The 22,585-nt window shown below is 46.3% G+C and overlaps 3 protein-coding genes across 3 annotated transcripts in view; 1 reads left to right on the forward strand and 2 right to left on the reverse strand.

Moving 5' to 3' along the window:
- On the forward strand, nucleotides 1–12,685 carry LOC144121841 (uncharacterized). Its single transcript, XM_077655289.1, has 5 exons — nucleotides 1–207; nucleotides 1,243–1,363; nucleotides 3,592–3,902; nucleotides 4,935–5,678; nucleotides 9,622–12,685. Exons 1-5 carry the CDS (start codon nucleotides 1–3, stop codon nucleotides 10,357–10,359), a joined length of 2,121 nt encoding a protein of 706 aa, XP_077511415.1. The 3' UTR covers nucleotides 10,360–12,685.
- Nucleotides 11,260–18,455, reverse strand: LOC144121911 (uncharacterized). Its single transcript, XM_077655384.1, has 6 exons — nucleotides 18,440–18,455; nucleotides 16,869–17,034; nucleotides 15,416–15,580; nucleotides 14,905–15,004; nucleotides 14,291–14,386; nucleotides 11,260–13,926 (listed from the first exon to the last, which is right to left on the reverse strand). The coding sequence occupies exons 1-6, from the start codon at nucleotides 18,453–18,455 to the stop codon at nucleotides 13,714–13,716; spliced, it is 756 nt and encodes a 251-aa protein (XP_077511510.1). The 3' UTR covers nucleotides 11,260–13,713.
- LOC144121975 (E3 ubiquitin-protein ligase makorin-3-like) overlaps nucleotides 17,797–22,585 on the reverse strand; it is a 13,635-nt gene continuing 8,846 nt past the window's right edge. The window contains exons 3-4 of the mRNA XM_077655483.1: nucleotides 21,395–21,439; nucleotides 17,797–17,884 (exon numbers count right to left, since the gene is read on the reverse strand). Coding sequence (XP_077511609.1) covers nucleotides 21,413–21,439 — 27 coding nt within the window. The 3' untranslated portion in view covers nucleotides 17,797–17,884; nucleotides 21,395–21,412. The remainder of the gene's footprint in view (nucleotides 17,885–21,394; nucleotides 21,440–22,585) is intronic.

Consider the following 22,585-nt stretch of genomic DNA (forward strand, 5'->3'; position numbering starts at 1 on the left):
ATGGCTGAAGTTCGCAGCTGCGATTTCCCGGTTGTTCGGGTCCCCGACGAATATTTCTGTGGAGACAGCGAGAGAAAGGGCCGGGCTTTGTACGAGAGCGGGCATGTCCACGACGTCGCAGCCGTCTGGGACAACCCAGTCCGCATACGTGTCAAGTGCGTGGCGCAGACGAGCGTCACGAAGCCCAGCTACGAAGTGGAGCTCGTGGTGAGTAGCCGCTTTGTCGATAAAGTAATCACACCAACAGAGACTCTCCTTTTTTTTAAACACAGCTCCCGCGCTGCACGAGTCTGGTGAGCACATACGAATCGCGCGTCTCAAATCGACCCAGCGCACCATGCTGAAGTACAGGTATCCGGTCCTCAAAACATCGCTTAACTGACGCACTGACACTGACTATAGGCGACCGGAATACACGAAGGCCAGAAGCAGACTAGCGCGCTGTCACAATTAATCTAACTCCCACCATTCCTTTGGAAGTCAAGAACGGGAGCTAGGTGTAGTGTTTGTATCACGATAAGCAAACGGCGAACTCATGGCCACGTGCCGGTGTTTGGGCCCCTTGCCTGTCTGTATCTTCGAGATACAGTCGTCGACCAGCGGGACGCGCGGTCTGACGGCCGGCTGACATTAAACCTGAGTTCTTGTTACACCTCGGCTACAGTGTTGTTCCCCTCACAACTTTTGGCGACGAGGATGGGATCCTGAAGCAGGCCGATGACCGTTCCCACGGAGACCGTTAAGACGGACATTCAGCCGAGCGTACAACAACGACGGAGCGACTCGGAAACATCCAGGATAGTCACGATTGGGCAAGTGGAATCTTTCGATGAATATCAGTCGGATTGGGAAACGTACGAAGAAAGGATTAATGCATTCCTGCGAGAGAATAAGATTCCAGACGAGAACAAAGTAGATGCCTTCCTGAGTATCGTGGGTCCGAGGACGTACAAGTTATTGAAGAGTTTGACCGCCCCGAACACGCCGGCTAGTCAGTCTGTTAGAACTGCAGAAAGCATTACGAAAGCATCTTTCGCCCAAGCCAAAGAGCAAAGTTTCACCGGAAAACGCAACAGCAAACGGAGAACATCGCGCAGTTCCTGGTAGGCCTCAAGCGATCTGCAGAAACATGCAACTTTGGAGCGAACTTAGAAGAAACTCCGAGAGACAGATTTGTATGTGGTTTGGCCAGCGCTAACCCAGAAGAGACTTTGTTGATGATGCATCTCTGACCTTCAAAAGGCGGTTGAGATAGCCTTATCAGTAGAGGCGGCTTCTAAGAACGTTACAGAGTGCCGATCTAGCAGTGCAACCCAGGAGGACTTTCAGAAGTTTTCTGCAGAAGAGTCCCTTGCACGGGACAGTTCGCCGTGCACACGATGCGGCTTGCGTCATCGCAACCGGGCTTGCCGGTTCCGAACAGCCACTTGCTTTAGATGCCACTAAGTAGGGCATATTCAAAAGGTGTGCCGCTCCCAGCTGTCATCTAATTCGCACCCTCCGAAAGCGAGCGGACAAGACACGCGGAAAAGAAACCACAAGAGGCAAAGCATCGGCGCGTTCGAGACCGAGGAGGATATCGAGCCACTGTTGCAAACAACGCTCGAGAAACCGCATCAAGAGCCGATACGCTTTACGATGTGTGTTCAGGGTGTGCCACTTGACATGGAGCTGGACACTGGAGCAGCAGTGTCGGTGATGCCGTACAGGTTTTTTCGCTCATGCTTCCCACAGATGAAGTTACGCCCGGCATCGGTATTGCTTCGTACTTACACAGGGGAGTGAGTGCGCACGAAAGGGGTGGTAACAGTAAACGTCAAGCATCAGCACCAGTCACTCCAGCTACCTCTGCACATTCGCTGCCAGCAGGGTCCTGCTCTGATAGGACGAGACTGGTTGTATCAGCTCCGGCTCAATTGGAGTAGCGTTAATCACGTGGTTGCGCAAGACCGCCGGGCCTTGTAACTAGTCTTAAACAGACATCCTCAGTTGTTCAACGATGAACTCGGCGAAATTCAAGGTGAGCAAGCTCATCTTTCCCTGAAGCCGGAACAAGACCCAAAGTTCTGTAAAGCTAGAAGTATTCCATTCGCACTGAAAGAAGCGGTGGATAAAGAACTGGAAAAACTAGTTAGTCTGGGAGGGATCGAGCCCATTTCGAACAGTTCTTTCGCCTCGCCATTTGTACCAGTGGCAAAAAAAGATGGCAGCGTGCGCATCTGCGGGGATTGTAAGACCACTTTGAACCCTTGCTTAAACATTGACAACTACCCCTTACCCAAGATCGAAGAAATCTTGGCCACACTTTCGGGAGGGCAGGTGTTCTCGAAGATTGACCTGAGTAGAGCGTATCAGCAAGTCGTGATGGATAAGGTTTCGCGCGAGTACCTCACCCTCAATACGCACAAACGACTGTATGCAGTAAATCACTTAGCTTTCGGGGTGGCATGTGCACCGGCGATTTTTCAAAAGATAATGGACAACATGTTAAAGGGATTGAAAGGTGTAATATATGCTACCTGGATGATATTCTCGTCACGGGCCGGAACGAAAAAGAGCACCTAGTGAACCTGGATGCGTTACTAAACCGGTTGCACGAAAGGGGAGCGGATTAAGCTAGAGAAGTGTGAATTTTTGAAACCAGAATTACAGTTCCTGGGTCACGTGGTCAGTAAACAAGGAATTGCAGCATCACCTGAGAAGGTAAAGGCCGTATTAGAAGCCCCCGTCCCAGCCGGTAAAAAACAGCTGATAACGTTTACGGGCATGGTAACATACTACCGAAAATTTTTGCCAAAGTTATCAACAGTCATCTTCCCACTGAATCGGCTCCTGTGCAAGGATGCGCCGTGGGTGTGGAATGAACAGTGCGACATAGCGTTTAATAAGATAAAAAGGTTGCTAACAAAAGCGCAGGTGCTGGCACATTACGATCCAGAAGCCCAGCTTCAGGTAGTGCGCGATGCCTCATCTTATGGGCTGGGTGCCGTCTTATCGAAAGTGGAACAAGATGGGTCCAGGCGGCCGATCATGTTTGCATCACGCACGTTATCGCCGTGTGAACGGAACTACAGCCAGTTAGAACGGGAAGCGCTAGCCTTAGTCTTCGGAATTAAGAAGTTCCATTACTATATTTATGGCAGGCAGTTCAGCTTGGTAACTGATCACAAGCTCTTACAGACGATACTCGGTCCCAAAACAGCAATACCAAGCATTGCCGCTGCGCGTTTGCAGAGGTGGGCAATTACGCTGTCGGCCTACCGTTACGATGTCTATCGTTCAGGGGAAAGCAACGTAGAGGCAGACTGTCTGTCGCGTCTACCGCTGCCCGCGAGTGGCGAGAAGAGGACGACGAATTAACCGCTTGCTACGCACTTCGGTGGGAGACTTCTCCAGTAAAGAGCTCGGCCATTGCGCGAGAAACATCACGTGACCACCCCTTACGGCGAGTTATTCACGCGGTAACGGGACAATGGCCCGAGCGGGTGACTGATGGAGATGAAACAATTCGTTTCAAAAAGACTGGAGCTGTCTGTAAACCAAGGATGTTTATTTTGGGGAATGCGCATTGTGGTTCCCCGGTATTTACAGAAGACAATCCTGGACGAGCTGCACGAGGGGCATCCTGGAGTGGTGCGGATGAAGGAGGTTGCCCGGAGCTACGTCTGGTGGCCAGGAATTCACGCAGACATGGAGAACACCGTGAAAACGTGTGCGGCCTGCCAGCAGCAACGAGCGCTGCCTACCCAAGCTCCCCTTCATCCGTGGGCTTGGCCTACGAGGCCATGGGCCCGACTCCGCTTGGATTTTGCTGGCCCGTTTCTTCACCGCAATTTTTTGGTGGTGGTAGACGCCCATTCGAAGTGGCCGGAGGTGTTCGTGATGCCCTCAACCTCGGCAGGGTAAGCTGCGTGACCTCTTCAGCCGTTTTGGATTGCCCGAGGTTATCGTGTCAGACAACGGGCCGCAGTTTTGCAGCGAAGAATTTCAGTTATTCCTCAAGATGAACGGAATAAGACATGTACGTTCCGCGCCATATATCACCCGTCAAGTAACGGTTTGGCTGAAAGATTCCTCTGAACAGTGAAAGAAGCCCTGCGAAGGGACACCAGAGCCCGGCCCATTGAACAGCGACTAGCCAGTTTCCGTCTAGCGTACGGGAAAACACCACATACCACAAAAGTTGTTGCGTCTTGGGAGGGGAACGACACTGTAGCCGAGGTGTAACAAGAACTCAGGTTTAATGTCAGCCGGCCGTCAGACCGCGCGTCCCGCTGGTCGACGACTGCCCGTGCAAACCAGCACGCCATGCGCTTATATCGAGATACAGACAGGCAAGGGGGCGGTGCCCAAACACCGGCACGTGGCCATGAGTTCGCCGTTTGCTTATCGTGATACAAACACTACACTAGGTGCTGTGTATAGGCAGGCGTAGTTTTGTCTGCTGCGCTGCCGTGCATGCATATCCGCGACTGCGCATTCTTGCTGCACCGAGATATGCAGAACAGCACAGCGCGCTTCGTTTACTGCATGGTGTCCGCTCCTGTACGAGAATTGTCATTGCAGCGCCCAGTTCACGAGTCTACAGCCCAAGTAGACGCACTCCTTGCCTCTTTTACCTTTTCCGGCGCAGATCTCGCATAATTACCGTTCTGTAACGAGGAGACGCGTGCGGAGGGCGGCCGTTAATGAAATTTTTTTTGCATTTCTTGCATTCACTATAACGTGATGACATGGATATTAAATACCTACATGCCACACGGGTCCTATTGTGTAAAAAAGGGTTATTTCCTCTTGATACTAGATTCACACATTAAAAAAATTATTCAACCATTGTGGTTATGCAAGGAACATTTGGGAACATTTGGAACCATTGTGGGCTCGGCAGCACGCCAGCGATGGCCCGTGCTAACGTTCTACGCTTCTTGGTGCAGTTCCTCGGACTCTCGAGCTCGCAGCTGCTGGAGTGTTCGAGCCCCCGGGTCCCGTACCTAGCATCCGTCGTCAACTCCAGTCCAGACGCAACACTCCTGCTTTCCGGACTTCACACGGTTGAGCCTTTCTCGGCTACGAATGGCCAGCCCATCGACAACGCATCCCGGTCCGCGCAATTTCTACACGGCCACGGACCATATCTTCAAGCATCATGGCTTTCCCTGAGCCGCCTGAACGCCGGAACCGCCCCTGTACATCCTGCGCATGCGTGGACTTGTGCTAAAAAGGCAGCTCGGAGCGGCGCGCCCTTCAGTGGGCTCGGCAGCACGCCAGCGATGGTCCGTGCTAACGTTCTACGCTTCTTGGTGCAGTTCCTCGGACTCTCGAGCTCGCAGCTGCTGGAGTGTTCGAGCCCCCGGGTCCCGTACCTAGCATCCGTCGTCAACTCCAGTCCAGACGCAACACTCCTGCTTTCCGGACTTCACACGGTTGAGCCTTTCTCGGCTACGAATGGCCAGCCCATCGACAACGCATCCCGGTCCGCGCAATTTCTACACGGCCACGGACCATATCTTCAAGCATCATGGCTTTCCCTGAGCCGCCTGAACGCCGGAACCGCCCCTGTGCATCCTGCGCATGCGTGGACTTGTGCTAAAAAGGCAGCTCGGAGCGGCGCGCCCTTCAGTGGGCTCGGCAGCACGCCAGCGATGGCCCGTGCTAACGTTCTACGCTTCTTGGTGCAGGTAATGAAACCTTATTGCCTTTACGCTAAGCCAAGTAGCTACCGTGCACTCTTGGTGCTGCCGAGCCCACGGCGTTTCCGGTCCATCATGTATGACTGTGCGCATATGTTGTTAAAACTTCTTAAGGTAGCTGGGGATATAGAATCTAACCCCGGCCCTAACAGAGATTCTTGATGCTTTGAAGGAAATTCAAACTGGGCAGACAGCAATGCTAGCGCAGCTAAAGTCGATTGAAATGAAACTAGTTGATCATGATAAAACGTTTTGCGAGATTAAGGCGCGACTAGATAAAATTGAGACAGCATGTGTTGGTATTGATGACATGCAGACTGAATTGAAAGAACTGCATGGAATCAGCACTGAGAACACGGCGCAGATAAATGCTCTGTCTGCCCGGGTAAATGATGCAGAAAATCGGTCCAGACGAAACAACCTTGTTTTCTACAGCCTTGAAGATAAAGAAACATGGTCAGATTCTGAAAATATCATCATTGCACACATTAATCAGTATTTAGACATCCAGTTAGAGCCACGCGACATTGAGCGTGCACATCGCCTTGGGACTTTCCAAACTGGTAGGTGCAGACCTATAATTGTGAGATTTGCTCACTTTAAAGACAAAGAGCAAGTCCTGTCTTCCGCTCGGAAATTCAAAGACACAGGATATGCGGTTGCTCAAGATATTTCTCCCAGCACGCGCCTTGCCCAGAAACACCTCATCGAATTTGGAAAGGCTCGAAAACTGAAATACAAGTTGCGAAATGAAAAGCTTGTCACAAGTGAAAAAACGTACCATTTCGACCATGTTTCTAATCATGTCGTTGAGGACAGCTTGTAGCCACCATTAAAACCAAATTGTGAACCCCGTTCGCCGAATCGTCACCCTTTATCATTTCTGCTTGCTAACATTCGAAGTGTTGTTCCCAAGCGCGATTCATTGTGCAGTTTAATAGGTTCATCTTCATGCGATATCTTACTACTAACTGAAACATGGCTTAACGCATCAGTTCACGATTCTGAGATTCTTCCATTTCTCCCAGATTTTGAGATATTCCGGAAGGATAGACCCGATAATTCGCGCGGTGGGGGTGTATTGCTCGCCACTAAACGGGATCTGCATTGTTCATTTGTTAACCTCCCTTCACAACTGGAAATGATTTGGCTTCGATGCACTACTACACATCCGCCCATCCTCATTGGTATTTGTTACCGCCCTCCTAATGCTGACAGTTCTTTCACCCCCTTATTTCATGATGCCTTAAATGTGTTAACTAAAACATATCCACTTAGCCCTATCCTTCTCTTCGGTGATTTTAATTTTCCCACAATAGATTGGTCTAATCCCGCCGCTACATTATCGAAAAGCAGCCCGGCTAGCGATTTCTTAAACACGTGTATGACTTTTGGCTTAACTCAACTCGTCACTGATCCCACACGCGTTACTGACCACTCGTCCAACGTTCTAGATCTCGTATTAACAACGCATCCTGATAATTTTACTCCTATCACCTTGTTGCGCGGTCTCAGCGATCATTTGACGATACATACTTCTTTTTATTGCAACGTACTAAAGAAACAAAAAAATAAAAAAACACTTACGCTTTATGATAAAGGAGGCTATGCCAGCATGAACCGTGAATTATCAGATTACTTCGACACCTTCGCTGCTAACTTTCCACTACATTCTCTCGAGTCAAACAGGTTACTTTTCAAAACAGAGATGCATCGGCTTATAAGTCTTTACATTCCAACCATTACTATATAAGAAAGAATAACATCACCATGGTTTAATGTATCACTCAAACGACTCAATAATAAGAAAAAACGCCTGTTCCGGCTGGCCAAGCTGTCTAACTCTTCTTCCACATGGCAGAAGTATCATGCTGTCGCAAAAGAATACAAGTTAACCGCTCAGACTAAACGGAAGTTTTTTTCTACTACTTTACGATCTATGCTGCAGACTAACCCAAAACGATTTTGGAAAACCATTAGCCCTAATCAATGTAATGAGATTTCACTTAACAGTAGCTCTGAATCTCCTATTCCCGACACTGAGGTTGCAGATGTTCTTAACACAGTATTCAGTTCGGTCTTTACTAATGAACCCCTTGACAATCTTCCAGATCCACCATATTTTACGCACCCGCTTATGCAAAATATCCCATTTCATCCCGTCGGCATAGTCAAGGTAATTGAGTCACTGAAGAACCCGTCATCTACTGGAGTGGACAGTATCAACGCCAAAGTGCTAAAAAATACTAAACATACGTGTAGCCTGTTCTTATCGCTCATATTCCAGGAATCCCTGAACACCGGTTCGATTCCACGTGACTGGCAGGTGGGCAAGGTCATCGCCGAGTAACTACCGCCCGATTTCCATAACAAGCGTTTCTTGTAAAATAATGGAGCATGTTTTATACTCGCATATTGCTACCTTCCTATCGTCCGTTCATTTTTTTCACTCAAGCCAGCATGGTTTTCGCAAGAATCATTCCTGTGACACCCAACTGGCACTCTTCCTGCACGACTTACATTTAAACCTTGATCGTAATATCTCGACTGATGCAGTGTTTTTAGACTTCGAAAAAGCGTTCGATAAGGTTCCCCATGGTCGTCTCTTACTAAAGTTATCGCGCCTTAATATTCATCCATGTGTTCTGAACTGGATTCGAGGGTTTTTATCTGACCGTCAGCAGTTCGTATATGCCAATTCACACTCTTCATCCTTAACACCTGTGCTCTCAGGGGTACCTCAAGGAACGGTACTCGGGCCCCTCCTTTTCTTGATATATATTAATGACCTACCGTGTAACATTTCTTCTCATATCCGACTCTTTGCCGATGACTGTGTCGTTTACCGAAGCATTACTAACTCCACCGCCCATCTCGCATTACAAACTGACCTTATTCGCATACAGGACTGGTGTAAAACATGGCTCATGTCATTAAATATTTCTAAAACCGTGTTAATGTCCATTCACCGTCGTCGTAATTACGTAGCGCCTAATTATAATATTAATAACCTGCAGATTGGAACATCCGAATCATTCAAATATCTTGGTGTGCATATCTCGCGTGACCTAACTTGGACCTGTCATATTAATCACATAATAAATTCTGCTAATTGTGCTCTAGGTTATTTACGCCGTAACCTTTAACAGCTTGCTTTTCAAACCTTTGTGCGTCCCAAGCTTGAGTACGCTAACGCTATTTTTGATCCGCACCACGTTAATCTTACTAACGCCCTCGAATTGGTTCAGAACCGCGCAACACGATTCATTCTATCAAATTATTCCTACCACTCAAGCATATCAGCACTAAAAGCTCGAATCAACTTGCCCCCCCCCCCCCCCCCCCTAGCCTCGCGCCGTAAGATAGCACGTCTTAACCTTTTTTATAAATTTTTCCATTCTTTGCCTCTTGATAACCCCTACATAAAAAGAGCCCACCGCATCGCCTGGTTCAGCCACAGTAACGCAGTGTATCCCCTACAAGCCCATACTGTGACATTTCAGCAGTCATTTTTTCAGCGTACTGCACGAGACTGGAATGACCTGCCCACCGAAGTTTCCATTATCATCAACCCACTAGAATTCAAGCGGAGCGTCGCCAACCTTTCATCTTAACATTTTTTTACCATTGTTTGCCAGATACCGTCCACTCCCTCATGTAATGTCTCAACCGAGACCTTTGAGGAAATAAATAAATTCCACTGCAAGCTTTTGGGCATTGCACGTGTTCCACAATTAGTTACTGCTGCAAGTAAACTTGTTTTCTGAAATAACAGGGCCTTAATTATGTTAAAAATCTCACACTTTAGCTGATTGCACAAAGAATTTTTGTCATCAATTTTACCTAACGATTCTTGCATACTGGCAGCTTGTGATGAGAAAGAGAGCAACACACATTTTTTAATTTCAGTTCTTTATTATTTTCTTGGCAGGCATCAGTTCCAGACTTTTCACTGGATGACGGCAATTGCTCCTGTAAGGCAGGACCAGGTGGACGATGCAAGCAGGTTGCTGCTTTAGTGCAGTACATAAATAGAGAAGAAAGTGCTTCATGTACAAGTGGACCAGGAGTGTGGGGGAAGCCTTCAGTACGGTCACTGGGGACCTATAAAAAGGGAGCTTGCCTGGAAGGGTTTTTTGGGAAGACGGTTGAAGACATCGAACCAATGACGCCAGCAGTACCGCCGCCTCAAGATGCAACTGCTGTATCCGCATTACTTGATGAGCTGTGGGACCATAACTGCTTGCTTGTTACAGCCATCAAGCATGAGCTATCTGTGACCATCGATAAAGAACCGGTGGAAGAAACATTTGTGTATGGGCCACCAGTGGTGCAATTCAATTTGCGAAAGCCTGGTCTCTACTGTTGCCAGGCAACCAGTGAAAACAGCGACGAAGATATGTCTTACTACATGGCCAACATTGTGCAAACTGCTGAGCAAATAGCAGAAACAAAGAAAAACACCAGGGGCAGAAAGACTTTCTGCAATGGAAAAAAATGCGGGCATGCCGCATCTCAGCCAGCAGTTGGCCACACAACATACTTAAATCAAGAAAAGAGCCCTATGTACTGGCTGAGCAGTTTTTGTCCGAATGGTCATTTTGGTCATCACCTACAGCCTATGGGAATGCCCTTGAAGAAGCCATACAGTCATTTTCTAGGGAAATAGAAGCAGAAGTCCACAAGTGTGGGCTTGTGATTAATGCTGGAGCACCCTTGGCTGTGCTGCACACCAGATGCTATTGTTGTACAAGGCCCTACTGCATCACTTCTTGAAGTGGAGTGTCCGTACTCGTGCAGAGACAAACCTATTGTAGATTTTGACACCATATCTGGTGTTTCATACCTGGTGCTCCAAGATGGCAAGTTGGATCTTAAGTGCACGCACATGTATTACACGCATGTTCAAGTTTCGATGTATGTCCTCGGTTTAGAAGCGTGTTTCTTCTATGTGTACTCAAAACAGCACACTACAGTCAAAGTACTAATTGAGACAATGCTTTCATTGCTCAGGCTGTTCCGCAGCTTGAGAACTTCTATTTTAAGTATTTGTTACCGGTATTGACAAAAGAAGTGATGGCCACTTCCAGGTGAACTGGTGTGTATTCTTCTGTGCAACACTAAGATTTGAATCTAGTGTTGGATATTAATGCAAGTGCATTAGAGTAATCATGGCGAGAAAACGTGGTGGGGCGCCACGCCAACGACGGTGATACATGGCCACGACGCACGACCATGGTGCATGGAAAGGAAGAAAGTGCAAGAATGACGGAAGCAGTCAAGACAAAATGTTGTCAACAGCATCCAAGCTGGTTTGAAGACATATAGGTGGCTTTTTCAGGGCTTCTGTCAAGACGGGACAAGAACTACATCTGCATGGAAAATCTAAACTAGAAAAGGATTGAGCGCCACTAATGAAATCTAGGAATACAGAGTAAAGACTATTTTCAACACTAAGAAAGGGAGCAAGGAACGAGCACAATGGAAAGGCTAAATAAAAAATAATTAATTCGAAACATTGATCCCTTGGAGAAATGAGATCTTTTTACTAGAAGTTGCATACTTCATCTTCAGCATGAAATCAGCATTTATTTTTCTGGTTGCTTCACTTCATCAAGTAAATCATACGTTAGCCACTTTTTTATAAATCAACTAATAGATTATCAAACATATACCACAGCCACTGTATTTACTGTCTGGAGCACTGCCCATGCAAGTGCACTTTCCTATGACTGCATGAATGGCACCACAAATCACTACCAATGAGCTCATAAGATAGAAAAAAAAAGGGGTGAGGTGTTTTCATTCATTACTTGAATGCATGGGGCACAAAAAGTGGGCCTTTCATAAAAGCAGTTTGACAAACTGAGTTGTGCTTCACCTCTCATTGTCCACATACTGCAGATAAAGCTTTTGTACACAAACTCAAACTCTTTCATGTGAAACACAGAGCACCAAAGAAATGCTTAAAGATGCTCTGAATGCATATAACAGCCTGAAACAGTGAGTGCTTAAGCAACTCCGAGTAACAAAGCAATCGCACTTCAAGCTGAAACAAAGGAGTGCTCGATGAATTTAAATTCCTGCTTCGCATAGCATCACACGAGAGTGATGTCTACTTTTTGAGCACCTGAGAGAAAATTGGCAACCATGGCAGCTGCATACACACTCTGTGCCTGCCCATTAGTTCACAAGTATCCAAAATGTGGCACATACGTGTTCTAGCTAGGACTGGACGAACCTGTACATAATGTCCGCCTGACTGTGCAATCCACCTGCAAAAAAACATGCCAACGTACCTCTTGTATTTAAAATTGAAATCTATAAATGTTGAAAAAAAACTCCCATTGTAAGTTCAGTCGGGGAATTAAAAGATAGCAATGATTGTTAGTTGCCATGACCACTCGGAAAGTAAATAAGTGGATTCTGAACAGGGTGAACAAAAACCTGGATTTTTAAAAATATACATATTGCATTTTGGCAAAAAATCTGCATATCAAAAATATTTTGGTTTATAGGGGTTTAACGTCCCAAAGCGACTCGGGCTATGAGAGAGGCCGTAGTGAAAGGCTCCGGACATTTTGACCACCTGGGGTTCTTTAACGTGCACTGACATCGCAAAGCACACGGGCCTCTAGAATTTTGCCCCCATCTAAATTCGACCACTATAGCTGGGATCGAACCCACGTCTTTCGAGCCAGCAGCCGAGCACCATAACCACTGAGCCACCGCGGTGGTTATTACCAAAAATGTAGATATGGCTGCACTCCAGAGATCTTGCTCAGACTTATATACTTGCATTGCAAGGCTTACCTACTTTTAATGGCATTTTTTAAATGACTACATCAGTTCTGCAGCCCAAGTATAAATGGAAGAGTACTCATTGTGCTCTCACACAGTCAGCTTTCCAAGATTTGTGTAGCAATAGGATCACTGAGCAGCCTTCCAAGTTTGTCGTGTCTCAATCGGCTCACTGTTCTCAACAATGAAACAGGTCCCAAGTTTCTCGATGCTTTTTAAGCATCGAGACAAAATCTTGACAAGCAAAATCTTTACAAAGAAATGTATCCTGCAATATGTATCTTTTACTAAACATACATCCTGGGTGCAGCCATTTTGACAGAAATACATGAAAGATCCTAAAAAAGAACTACTGACCTCAAAAGAATATACTTGCACTGTAATGTCATCTCAGACTATTTTGTCGATGGTGAACATGACAGCTTGCACATTACCACAGTACTCTTTAGCTTTAATGATTGGGCTGTGTAAGTTTGTAAGCACACCGCACATATCAATTATTTTTGAGATGTGAGGTAGCAAATCAGCAGACTTTTCTGACAATATCCTGAAAAGTTTCATACGTTGAATACATCTTTCAACGTGTATTCTTGCACTTGCCACTTTGTAGGAGATAAAAATTTCCTCACGAGTAAAAGGCTGGTTTGGTCGTGCAAAAATAGGCATCTGAAATCGCACCCCTCGTTCCACAAGTGCACTTATGATTTGAGAAAGTCCTTTTCAGTAAGCGCAAGATCTCCTGGGCTAAGCAAGTACAAAATGCCGGAATCAGTTGTTATGAATGAATCGGTGGCACAGCCACCATAAGGCCTTGCTAAGAAGCTGATAATTCTGCTAGGTTTTATTCCTACAAGAAATTTGACAGTGTATGTGCCTTTATAATTAGAAAACATCAGCACTTTCTCATGCACAGTGCTTGGTGCTGAGCAGAAAACCTCAGTGCAATCTATAATGACTCGACATTTTGCATACTCTTGCTTGAAACATTCAGGCATCATGAACTCAATGGTTGACTGTGATGGCCAGTAGATAAGACAGCACATTTGGGCATGTCAAAGATCCAAAATCAGAAAAAAATGTCGTGAAAAAGTTGTCCTATGCATACCAAAAAGGATTAAATAGGAAGGTTGAGCTTTAGTTTCATGAGAAAGAGGAGCATGTTTGATGCATTTAAAGCTTCGTCTTCCCCACTGACATAAAGCGCCTCCACAACAATGCTCTGCTATTTTGAAAATACTGGCAGTGACACACCAGCAATGGATTTTAAAATGTCTGAGGCCTTTTCAATAGAGCAGGCAGATACACTTGGGTAGCCTCGAAAGCCAGAGGTAGATTTCAAGCTGTCGATGTTCGCTGGGTCACATGTACTGGCCTTGACACCATAGGAAGTCCCCCATGCAGCATCCTTTGTTTCCTTCTTGCTAGGAAAGGTAGCCTGGAAGAAATTACCCACACAATCATTTGAAACCATTCTTATTCGAAGGTTACAAAGCTATTTTATGTATACATTAGCATTAAATATTTCTTAGTCATTAATTGCACTGAACAATGATAAAACTGAAAATGCACTTAAGATAAATACTAACACATAGTTTATTTCCAAACCGAAGTATTTCAGCTATCATACACACTAGCTGCTATCTAAAAGCTGTGCCTACACAGCCCAACGTCCAGTCTACACTTCAAAGAATTGGGGTGCTGCGGAAAGGTATAAACAAGAAAATATATGTAATTTTAGGTACAAGTCTGTTCATGGGCAATGAAATTATAGCAAATATGCATACTAGTTCCCATCCTACCTGTGTATCGGCACTGCTATCTTGCATGCAGCAAAGGAACAGACTCTGCATATCTGGCTCCAAGGTCCAAGCACAGGGGTCTGTTTGTATTTCTACCTGCATACATTGAAAGGCACAGTCACTTTTTTTTCCAAAACTTCCTCCCCACATTACACAATGTAGTCATGCAGAGAATCATAATTCTTTCTTAGCAGCAGTATAAACTGCAACCTTTTGAAGAAAAAATATGACATATATGCAAATGACTTGAAAGAGTGCTGAAACAATTAATGGAGACTTCTCGTGTGTTATGTTCACCAACGTAGAAAATGTTTTAAAAATGCCTTGGGTAACTTTTCTAGATAACAACACAACTGAAAGCACAAAATGTCAGCATGTGATGTGCAAACTGATACAAAGAAAGAAACCAATGACTTGAACATCGTCATGTCCATATCCATAGACACAAGCATACTTAAGGGCAAGGAAACTGGGAGAAAGCATTAAATCTAACTTGCCAGAGATTCCAAAGCTTGTTTTGTTGTTCCAGTCAGCACAGAAACTTGTGAAATCAGCTTAGTAATGTTGATATTGTGAGAGCTTTTCAGGGTGGGTATGTGAAGAGACAGACATACAATTATGAGTCCATTTGTGGAATCATAGCCTTCTTCGTCAGCAGCCGGTTCCTGCACACAGCTTGATGTGGGTTCCCTGCTCTGTTCACGTGACCGAAACCTGGATTAAGACAACTCTGAGGATTGTTACATTGTGAATCAATATTCAGAGAAAGTCATTAACTAGAACAAGCAACAAAAATTGCTCCCACAGTTAATGAATTTTTGGATACCATTGCTGTATTTGCTCTAGCACTAGTTGAATCAGTTTCATACTAGCTGCATTATTGGTATATGATTAAATGTAGTTAAAGCCATGACACAATGTGCAGTTATAATCCTACCACCACAACTGCTAGCCACTAGGATCTACAACATGTAAAACAATCATAACATTTCCAGTATCACCTGCCTTGTTTGGTTCTCTCTTTCACAGTTCATTCATTCCAAGTTCCGTTCCATCCACATTTAATAATGCCTCCCACAAAGCGCTCCATTTGATTAAAATTTTTTTGCTTGTGATATATCTTACCGTTCATATATGTCAACCGAAGGCGTCTTGGTGCATCTGTATTCACTTGGAAATAGGGTCGGCAGATATGCTGGGCTCCGAGGGTCGTTGCATTTCTCACCATTTACAAAATGGTTGCTGCAGATCCTGCTGTGCTTGGTCAGCTCCCACAGGGTCCTGTCTTTTCTAATATTATGACAGAAGCACATATAAAAACAGCCATTATAGCAAAAGGGAATAAATTATTTGGTTTATGGCTACATGGGCAATGAGGGTACCCGTAGCGAAGGGCTTCAGATTAATTTAGCACCTGGGGTTCAAAAGAGTTTGCTATTGGGCTAGTTAGTGCTTTGACATCATATCTAATTTAACAGCACAGGACAGCGTGTTCGTCTTTTGTCCTGCCCTTTGCGCTGAATGAGGCGATTATGTTACCTAGGGGCCTTTAACTTGCGCTGACATCGTACAGCCCACGGGCATCTTTTTTATTACGCCTGCACCGAAATGCCGCCTCCGGCGGCGGGGTCCAAACCATGTCCTTGGGATCAACAGCCGAATCCACAGGGCTACCGCGGCGGGAGAGACCTGATAATGCAATGTGCTGTCCTCCTTCTATACACAATTAACTACAAAAAATGGACACAAAATCACTGCAAGCATGCGGTCATCACGTCACAAAGCTCAGACCACATCCATGCAAAATGAGCAGCGGTCTTGCACACGGCAGCAATCTGAAGTTTGAATGCGCGAACACACAGACCCAAAACATCAACGTGCGGAAAATGAAGATCAAGCTTCTAGCGATAGCGAAACTACCTCCATGACGCCGCGACACAGTCATGCAGGAAAAAACATACGCAGCATGCTGCATACCCTAATCTAAATAAAACACATTTCAGGAGCAGTCAATACCCAAAACGAGTGCATTAAAAAATACCGCCACTAAAAAAGCAAACGTTTCAACACGAAAACACAGAGGCGCGATAAAAATCAACATGCGCAACTTTCGAGCGACAGCGAAACTACCCCGACCGTGACTCCAAAATGCACTCATGCAGGGGGGCGAATTACGCCCGTATACCTTCAACAATTGAGCGCATAATTATGGTGCAGGCAATACCCGTAACGAGTGCCTTCAAAATACCACCACCAAAGCAGCAGCGCCCAGCACATGCCTAAGCTGCGATGCGCAGTAATCAACACGACTGCTTACCAATGCGGACTTGAGTTGCAATAGCATGACGATTTATGATGGGACGACGACTATCCCAAACACTTCCTAGCATCATTCAAAGAAGATGCGTGAATAAAAAACGTGACGTTTTAAAGTAAATGGAATCAGTTCGTCATCTCTGCCATCGCACAGCGGCGGTCCGCTCATATGGCCGCGCTGGGCACGAGTAGAATCGCGTCTCCGGTGAATTTGTATACGTCTTAGAGCAACCAACTACACAACAGTTGTTATTGGACATACCTTCGGGCTCCTGTCGCAATGAAGGTGCGACGGACAAACCTTATTTCATCGAAGAAACAGCAGAGACAGAAAAAGCCACGGCGCAAAAACACAGAAGTGAGCGGCAAACGGCGGGATTCTCTCCCGGAAGTTGGGAGCAAAGCCGCCACCTGTGGCGCGGCCGTCGCTTTGCACGCCGCCAGGAAAAAGGGAAACCAAGAAGAGAGGAGGACACAGGAAAGTTGTGAGAGAAGACAGGAAGGTGAACGATGGAGAGGACAGCAAATGACTGCTCTGATTTGCCCCGGTCGGGTCAGCCCGGAGGTGCCGTTAAGCGTGGTAAAAATGGTGTGTTGCCTCCGCCGAGGGGCCTAAGGTCCAAACGCTCAGCATCAGACCAACCCGTGCAAGGCACTGCAGCGTACGGCTAAGCGTGGGTGGGTCTATGGTGGCGCACCGATCACCAACATCCCTCTACGGAGAGGGATGCTGGTGATCAGAGCGCCAGGGATAGGGGCGTTGGTGTTCTCCCCCTACGGAGTGGGAGGATCTGTGCGTAGGGAGTGAGGGAGTGAACGAAGAAAGGAAGAAAGAGGTGCCATAGTGGAGGTCTCCGGTAAAATTTCGACCACCTGGGGATCTTTAACGTGCACTGACATCACACAGCACACGGGCGCCTTAGCGTTTCGCCACCATCAAAATGCTGCCGCCGCGGTGGAGTTCGAACCCGGGAACTCCGGATCAGTAGCCGAGCGCCCTAACCACTGAGCCGCCGCGGCGGGTGCTAACCGTTCTTCCTTCCTGCGTTTTTAGGTGTCAAGTCGTTCCTGTGGTCAGCGATGCATCGCATTATAAAGAGCACCGGCTGCAGTGCCTAACCCAAACCAACGTCACACACACAGGAGCTTTTATTCAATTTTCAGTGGAGTGCTCCGCGCCATGCACTGCCGTGGTCGTTTCTTGCGACGTCGTGGCCAAAGTTGCGAAAGCAAGCGAAAGCCAGTGCCTCGTTGGCTTGCTGCAGCTGCTTCGGGGCACTGTGGGAGAAAAATTGAATATAAGTAACGCTGACAGAGTACGAGCATGCAATGACCATGGGTACAATGCACTCAGGAATCAGCCGTCCTCACACGCTTAGTCTTCGCCGCTCTTTGGTCATGTCAAAGTTCAATTCTCGAAGATGATAATAACGGCGTTGCTCACGTCCCAGCCGCCCTGCCTTCGAGAAAATATCAGACATTTACCCACAAAAGATATCCAGTGCATGGAAGCAAAGCTTCGTTCGCATTGCCCGTGCATTAAAAATAATTCGCAAAGCATTTTGGAGTCGGAATTATTTTAAAAGGCGGCACCGAAAGAAATCGTCTTCAGTTTGCAATGAAGAAAAAAAAAACTGACGCAAAGTAAGAACACAATAAAGAAAATATTGTGAACTACCTCACAAAGTGCGTTAGGTCTCAGTGATGTGATTTCGCCATTTACAAAGTTGCTGCACGAAGACAGCAACATGCTATTTGCGCTTGAAAACAGCATGGGGCCAGGCGATGTTTGGTTCAGGCCACGGTCAAAGTCAAGGAGGGCCCCGCCCTCACTCGTGGAGGCTTGCATGGCGGCCAGACAACGGGAGGAACGTTGCAGAACGACAGACTTCGATGTGTCTTACACTCAGCTCGGGGTAAGTAACGCATTCTGCACGCCATGTGTTTCACCTAAGATGTTCTGTAATTTTTTAAAATAGGCTTTTTGAGTTAGGTGAGTGTTTTTTTTCCACAACATTGTCAACGGTGTAGTACATCAGAATGTAGCTAAGATGTGCTAACTAGTAGGCTGGTTAACTAATATTGAGTAGTCAAGTTTTTAACTATTACTCTTAGTCTCCTTTTGTTATTAAGAGAAGTGTAGCCCAACGTAGGTAATACCCATATAAATTTCTGGAATTTCAAAGAAGTAGTTACCCTCCTCGCTGCAGATCAACAAAGTTTGGCTATTTCTTCTTTCCTTCTTTCTTTATTTCTTTCTCTCTTTCTTTCATTCTTTCTTTATTCAATACTGCAAACCTCGTACAGGTCCAAGCAGGGTGGGTAAAATGGCAACAAAACAATAATAACAAAGTTAATGAACAGCAAAGTGTTGCGAAAGGCAATAAATAAGCATTCCAGTCGGTTACAGTGCGAGGAAAAAATGAAAACTTGAATAAATCGGTTCGCGCAAAATAGGGCGCCAGAGAATTCGGATGATGGTGGCACGTATGCCTCGACGTTGAAAGCGACAGATATAGAGAAGGGTTAATAGCTGGATCTTGATTCCAAAGCAAGAAAAGAAATTCCAAAGTAAATTTTTTCTTCGTTGTTCAAGACCTTGAATACCGTTAACCTGCATTATTTCAGAGGATGAGTCAGACGGGGAAAATTTAGAGTAAATAAACCTTACAGCTTTTCTCTGTACCTTTTCTAGGCGGGCGATATTGCGTTTAGTAAACGGGTCCCAGACAACGCATGCATATTCAAGTTTTGGTCTAATTAGTGAATTGTAAGCAAGTAATTTCACGCTAGGGGGAGAATTTCTAAGCTTATGTCTTAAAAAGTATAGTTTACGGAATGCGGAAGAGCAGATGTTATCTATATGTAAATTCCATGATAAAGTATTAGTAATTGTGACACCCAAATACTTATATTTAGTCTCTTCCAGCAAAGGTAACGAAACTAGCCTGTAGTTAAAAGGAAGCGGAGCTTTTTTTGCGAGAGAAGCGAAGTTACGTGCACTGAAGGGGTTGCTTTGCCTGCAAGCTTTTCGAAAGCGCATGTATTTTGGCGCAGTGTAGATAAAATTGTGCGGAACCTGCTTTCCCCTCCGTCTCGAGGCGGCCTGCAATCACCATCACGCGTCTTGACAGCACTGGCTGGGCGTGTGTAAAGTGAGCTTTAGCAAGGGTAAGCTAGGCGGAACTCCTATAAAGCCGGTAAGCGCAGAGTTGCCGTTGGTGGCTATATACTTTGCGCCATATTGGCTACTTTACAACATCGCGTGGCAATGAAAATTTCAGGTTGGCTCCCTGGCCATCAATCCCGAGGATATGAAAGAGCGAAGAGCCGCGAAAGCACAGAAGCTGCCGCTGAATTTTTTGGGGTCGTCTTCAGTCGGAAATACGGCGACTGCAGGAAGTTAGCGCGCACTTGATCACACATCATGTTTGGCCTTATGGCACGCAGGGGGATCGTGCAAAGGCACTTGCGGAGGGTGCCCTTTTCCACACCTGGAGCAAGGCACATTGAAGATTTTTATCAGTTCCGGTTCCTGTCTGCTCCTTCTTTGTCCGTGTTCTTTTAGCGCTTGCGAAAAATGACAAACGTGGACCAGCTAGCCCCATCCGCCACCCTTCTGAACTCAGTTTCTAGTGATACGCTGAGTGCGGGTTCTTTTATGTGGACTTTACAAAATACACGTGCGCAGCAAAACCTAGATGGACTACCTAATGGCGATTGCGGGAATCAAGTTCAGTCTGCGGCTTCAAGTCAAAACAGCTTCGACGTTCTACTTATTGGCTAGGATGTGCCAAAATTAATCTTTCAAGGTCGCTGCCAACGCGCACTGAGCATTTAATAATTCATTTATTTACTTGCAACGTACATGCAGCTTGAAGACCAAGCAAAAGGGCCACAATTTTGTGCTCTTTCTGTTTCTTGCGTTGATTCAAAATGCTATCACTTATTGTTTTTTTAATAACTGTATTCATAATATCGCTGCCGTTCTATTTGTCTGCAAATTTGGCGCTGAGACTAAATGGCATGGCCACTTTAAGCTACTTTTAGCTCGCGTTCTGGTTCCTTTTAAAATGTGCCCACTATAAATGTGCCCACTATGAATGTGCCCAACGGCAAGCCTGGGCGGCCTGGGTGAGAGCCTCTTCGGGATCCGGCCAGCGTCGCGAGAGGTTATGGCGGCACGCGAGACGGGAAGGAAGGCCCCAGGCCCTGCCGTTTGACCCGGGCAGCGAAGCAAGCGCAGCAAGCGCAGCAAACGCGCGCTCTCGCCACCTCCACCGGCGGAGGCTCGGGGAGTCGCGCCCCTGCCCCAGCCGGTATAAGTCGGAAGACCTTGCGTAGCGTCCTACTTCCGGGGAGTGCCTCGTCGATGTTATTGTAGCTAGCTGGCCCGCTATGTGCATTATTTACAAGTGTAATAAATAGCATCAGAGTGCTCGCGCCTTGTTCCCGCCCCTCCCTTTGTTCCCTCGAGCACGAACAGCCAGCCTACTAGTTCCCACGTCTCAGCTGTATTCTGATGTACTTCACCGCTGACAATGTTACTGGGGAAAAAGCGCTCTAAAAGGCAGTATTTAAAAACTGCAGAACATCTTAGGTCAAACGTCCGGCATAAGACTCTCTACCGTTGCGAGTGTTCCATAGATCACACCATACTCTCGGTCCATTGTTAGAGCAAGTTCCACTGTAAAAAGGGCATGGGTTTCTTCGTGACTATGCCCTTGTAGCTATTTATATTACTTGTAGCTATTTAACTGGCATGAAAGGCTGGCTTAGTTCTCTCACCTGACACTGGGTAGGCTTTCATGGGTCGCTGTCATCTGAAGCCCCCTGCAAAAAGGACAAACAGAATGTCGTCTTACTCATTGCTGCTCAAAACTTCAAAGCAGTCCTTTATCGCTAACAAATATCACATTTTTCACGAATGGTCAAGTAATAGACACGCGTGCACATGGCAGCTAAAAAAAAAAAAACCGGGGACAAGATAGACATCAGCGCAAGAGATTCGTATACGCATTGAGTGCGGCATATATCGTATACACTGATTGCGACTCTTTTTGAGCGAAAAAAATTGTATGAAATTTCCCCGACGATGTACGAGCACCGTCAGCGATTCATATATATATATATATATATTATATATATATACATAGTGCTGCATTCGCGAAATAACTGAAGACGCGATATTTTCCGACCATAAACAATAACAGTGCGAAATTCCAGACCCGACATATTACATCGTCTTCATCATTACCACTGAGGTCATTATTATCGCCATTAGAAGCGCCAGATTGCGACCAGAGCAGGAGCAATGACTCTCTCAAAAGTATCCGATTAGCCCTGTCCTCCGTCAGTCATGTCCATGCTATACATCTGGAAACGAAAACGGTGGTCGAACAGTGGCTGTAGTTTCAAAGGTCAAAACAGCACATAACGGCGCCAAGCCCAAACCTGTAAAGGGCGGTCACCGCACTTGCACTGCATCGCACCGCACTGAAGATAAGCAGTTCGCTTTTTTGTTTTGTTCTCAGTCTGAGCTCATGACTGCTTAGCTGCTGGGCAGTGGACGCCGTTGACGTCCAAAGGGAAGTGAAAAGCTTCGGAGGACAGCCCAGCGGTCCCGCGACTGCGCGCGCAGGCTGGTATACTAGCGCCAAGTGTCGCCGAGTGAGGCCGTCACACCGTTCCAATTGCATTCTATAGAGAGTGGGGAGCCGCAATAATGCTGCGGTGCTTATAACTGGCTCTAATCTATTGGCTTCACCGGCTTCGACACTTGGTGGTGGCACGCATCTGCCCGCAACCCTGTGCATTATGAAAATATCAGGAACATTATGACGTCATTTTCATCTGACCTCAAATTCTGACTAAACAGAACGCCGCCCTTGGCATTTGCTTCCTATAGTTCAGACGCTTCTAGATATCAGTAATTGATTTGGCGCCTAAGCTGAATTGCACACTACTGGGCGGTAAGGG

Source organism: Amblyomma americanum, chromosome 1 (genome assembly GCF_052857255.1).
Source record: "Amblyomma americanum isolate KBUSLIRL-KWMA chromosome 1, ASM5285725v1, whole genome shotgun sequence".
Classification (NCBI taxonomy): domain Eukaryota; kingdom Metazoa; phylum Arthropoda; class Arachnida; order Ixodida; family Ixodidae; genus Amblyomma; species Amblyomma americanum.